The 4668-nt window shown below is 25.9% G+C and overlaps 1 protein-coding gene across 1 annotated transcript in view; it reads left to right on the forward strand.

Moving 5' to 3' along the window:
- Positions 1-1935: 1935 nt before the first annotated feature.
- The window catches only part of LOC107445831 (kin of IRRE-like protein 3), a 273508-nt gene continuing 270775 nt past the window's right edge, over positions 1936-4668 (forward strand). Inside the window, exon 1 of the mRNA XM_043040440.2 lies at positions 1936-2333. Within this exon, the coding sequence (XP_042896374.1) occupies positions 2231-2333 (103 nt within the window). The 5' untranslated portion in view covers positions 1936-2230. The remainder of the gene's footprint in view (positions 2334-4668) is intronic.

The following is a 4668-nucleotide window of genomic DNA, read 5'->3' on the forward strand; positions in this document are numbered from 1 at the left end:
AATATTTTTTTTAAAAAATTTTTAAGAAAAATATAAAACTGTAATCAATAAAAATATCTAAAGAACCTATTTCGAACATAACGCTTAACATTAAACATAATGCAGATGTCTTACGAACTTTAAAGTATATATTTAATCCAATTAGTATCCATTTTATAAGTAAACAATAAATATTTTTAAAATATATTTCAGATACTAGTCAAATATTGTTTTTTACCTTTTTATAAATCCACATAAATTACATCACGTCATTCAATATTTTAATACTATAAATTATCACAAAGTCATCCATTATGTAAATCAGTGGGGTTTTTTTTCAACTATGTGCTGTAAGTTGCATGAAGTGATTTTGGTATTTTCTACACAGAGAACAAAGTCTGGTAAAATTACCGTACTGTGTAATAATGACATTTCTTTCAAAAAAATCTGGTTTATATTATTTGCTGGTTTTACGTATTTTTATATCACGATTTGATAATTTTTCTGTTTCATGTGGTAATTTTGGCATTTATAATTATTTTTCTCATTACCACAAATTCGTCAAAATTAACCGAATCAATGAAGTTTTGCGGAAGTAACCAATATAATTAGTGACATTCAATCAATTGAAATATTTGCTAAAAAAATGTAGTAGCCTTTCATTTGTTTTCTTGGATGTGAGTCTCCAACAGTTAAGAATTTTCTTTTATTTAAATTATGGCAGTAGTTAAATTTTATGAAATGAATTTCCAAATTCTCATAATGTAATTTTTTTGTTATAAAATTTCCATTATTTTTAAAATTAATTGCTTAAAAATAAAGGTAATTAAATATTAATAAAATTAAGTCAATTAATTAAATATAAAAGTAACAATGTAATTTCTGTTTAATGACTGCATTTTATAATCCTAATAGCATTATTTTTTAAATTGTAAATATGTATATTTAGTTTCTAAGATCACATACGAAGTTCAAAAATTCTTTAATTAATTTTCTTCTATACTTATAATACTATCCATCTATATTTGCTAGTCTGTAACAATAAAATAGCCCTTCTGCAAAATTTAACAATGTTGCAGCTCACTTTATTCACACTGACTTAAAATATGAATTTTAGTCCCTATTCCTAAAATAGATTCCAAGAATCTGGAATAAACGTTAAAAAAAAACTTTTTTTTTATTAAAAATCTCTTTCATTCTTTATTTGATTTAGTAATTGATTTCTTACGTATATGTAGTTTCTAAGATCACATACTAAGTTCAAAAATTCCTTAATTAATTTTCTTCTATACTTATAATACTATCCATTTATCCTAGTCTGTAACAACAAAATTGCCTTTCTGCAAAATGTAACAATGTTGCAGCTCACTTCATTCACATTGACTTAAATTACGATTTTTAGTCCCTACTCCTAAAATAGATTCCAAGAATCTGGAATAAACATTAAAAAAACCTCTTTTTATTTAAAACCCTTTCATTCTTTATTTGATTTAGTAATTGATTTCTTACGTATATGTAGTTTCCAAGATCACATAAGTTCAAAAATTCCTTACTTAATTTTCATCTATACTGATAATACTATCCATCTGTATTTGCTAGTCTGTAACAATAAAATTACATTTCTGCAAAATGTAACAACATTGCTGCACACTTCATTCACACTGATTTAAAATGCGCTTTTTAGTCCCTATTCCTAAAACAGATTCCAAGAATCTAGAATAAACGTTAAAAAAAACGTTTTTTATTAAAAATCTCTTTCATTCTTTATTTGATTTAGTAATTGATTTCTTATGTCTTTCTTGGGTCGTCCACGTTAAATAAAATCGATTTTATTCCAGCTCCCTAAAAAGTTTTAAAGTGACCCGCATCTCCTATCTTGGCGATATCGGATTTGTTCCATGAAACTTCTTTCAGACGCCAAAGGGCGAACTGGAGAATGGCAACCCTGATTGATGCCTGCTTCGGCATAGCATTTCACCTGAAAGCATCAGTTCCAAGCGGACGTGTAGTGGTGATCCCAACAGAGGCCGAACATCTAACTTCCCCCGCAAAATCACTAACTCCGTTTCATTTATTCAGAAGAAAATCGCACTTTCTCTTCTTCTCTCTATTTTTACTTTTATCTTCTTCTTTTTTTGTGCTATTAAGGTCGTTCCACTTTTTATCGCTTTTTCTGAAAAAGCTGAGAGAAAAAGTCAACTTCTTTTAAAATTTTCTGTTTACCGAAAAGGAACATTTTCTTTCAAAGGCGATGGAAGTAATAAAAATTAAGTGCTTATTACTTTTAATTGTGTGTGCACTATCGCAGGAGGTTTATCATACGGAAAATGAAGATAGTATTTTTGAAGATACAGGTTAGAATAAATTAGATTCTTTTAAACTTTATTGTCATTATAAGGAAAAACATAAAATGGATTTTATGTACGAAATTAACTATATTCTATTTTTTTATGAACAGTTAATAAAAAAATGCATTTAGTCTCTAATATATTTGTTTACTCTCAAAAATAGTGTTGATATTTAACAGACAATATTTTGCTATAGTTTAAAAAATAACGTCAACCTCGAAAAAAAAAACAATATTGGATATTCTTCCTTATAAATTCTTGCATTGCAGAAAGGAAATGAATAAAAAATTATATGATATGCAGCAAGTAATGATCAGATCTTTAAAAATAGGAATTACATTTATATGGATATTGATACTATTTTTGCAGAGTCATTATGATTAGATTAAATAATTCATTTTACCTTTTTTCTATTCCTTAAAATTTTCTTCCAGTGTTCATAACATAGCAAATGTTCCACCATTTTATACACAATATCTTATCTTTGCTCATGGAAATAATAAATTTTACTCTTGATTACTCAGAAATTATATAAATCATTTTACATCTTTATAAATAGAAATTCCTTTTTTGGTATTTGAATTACTTTTGCAATCACTTTAGAATGTTAAATTATTCATACAATGTGCTTAAAAATATTTCCTTCCGGAGTCAAATAATTAGACTCCTTTCCGCATTGTAGTGTTTGATTCCATATTTTAAAATTTTATTCTATGTTTCGCTCATTCTACATTTCATTATCCTATTCAACCTTGGAATATCTTATTCTATAATTTATTTTATTTTTAATATTGTAACTTTTTGCGTCCTTTTTCTGAAATACTATTATCAGCCACTCAAAATTAAAATTTTACCTAGCATTTGGGATTTCAATCTGCGTTATAACGCATTAAAAACATTATAGTTAAAATATGGCTCAATTAACTAATATTATTAATTAGTTTACATAACCACGTTTATGCATGTATTCATTAATAATTACTAGAACAAAAATTCTGTGAATAATATCTATTTTCTCAAGAAGTTGTGCAAAATATATTGTAGTTCTAAAAAAAGTTTAAAAGCTCATTTGTGCATTTTTTTATAAAAAGACTGCAAATAAAGTGTTTTTTTTTATTTTAAAGCATTTAGCGTCATTCTAGAAATCTTATCGAGTGCGTTTTTATAGGACGTCGAAGATGGAACACTAGGTCCCTTATATATATTTTTTCTGACGCACTATTGCAGCAAAAATATAATTTGTTGCATTTTTTAATTACAAATAAAATAGCTTAATAGTTATTAAAATAAATCTCTTAGACTAACTGAACTATATTTCTTTCAAATTATAAAATTCAAAAAAATAGTGTGAATTTTTTTTCCATTCAGATTCAAAACTTTATTAACGAATAATTTTTTTAGAAATTAAAGAAATTTCAGTGTTTCACAACTGTTTCTCCAAGATTTAAGTAACAGCAAATAAAAGAAAATTTGAAAAAAATTTGTTTGGAAGGACGATTTTACTTTTAACGCAGGAAAACACACTGGTGTTTCATAACCATAAACTATTAAGATGCTAATTAGAATATTTTATACTCATTTTTACACAAATTAATGTAAAATGAAATAAAGTATGAAAAATAAGCTGAATAAAATTCTGTTTCAAAGGGTTAATTTTTTTTTCTAAATTACATATCGTCAAAAATCTGTCAACTCAAGTACATGATACAATTAAATAATAATATATAACGCTTGACAATTTTGTTCAATGTGCATTCATTTTGTGCAATGTAAGTAAATGAAATGCAAATCAAAGTGATAAGAATGCAATATATTTTAATATCGAATTTTTTATATTGTTTGGTATTCAATCACGAAGTCAATAAATTTCAGGAATAAATTATTTATTATAGGCCGTCCAAATATTTTCTTCACTCCAAACGGGAATAGGGAATATTTAATTTTCTGACCAGAGATGATGAGAGTTAAGGATATTGCTTGCGCAAGAAACTTAAACACCATTGCCTTGAAATTTCCTTAAAGGAAAGAAAGAGGGAAAAAACATGTTTGGGAAAGTAAATTTGTCGGAAAAAAAATTTGAAAACTATTTAGCAAAGAGTTTACAGTTAAATTCAGAGTTTCAGTAACCTTACACCTTTTATTAGTATTTGATTCTAATTAAGACTACTATTGTAAAAATCTTAGTTAAAGCAAAAAAAGAGGGATGTTGCAACATTCTTACGTAAGAATGGGATTGGAATTGTGATTAATTTTCAAAGGGGGAAAGGGAACAAAATCAACAAACAATTTATTTGAAAATTTTAATTAAATCGTATTAAGAACTATATATATATATATATAT

Source organism: Parasteatoda tepidariorum, chromosome 4 (genome assembly GCF_043381705.1).
Source record: "Parasteatoda tepidariorum isolate YZ-2023 chromosome 4, CAS_Ptep_4.0, whole genome shotgun sequence".
NCBI classification, from domain to species: Eukaryota; Metazoa; Arthropoda; class Arachnida; order Araneae; family Theridiidae; genus Parasteatoda; species Parasteatoda tepidariorum.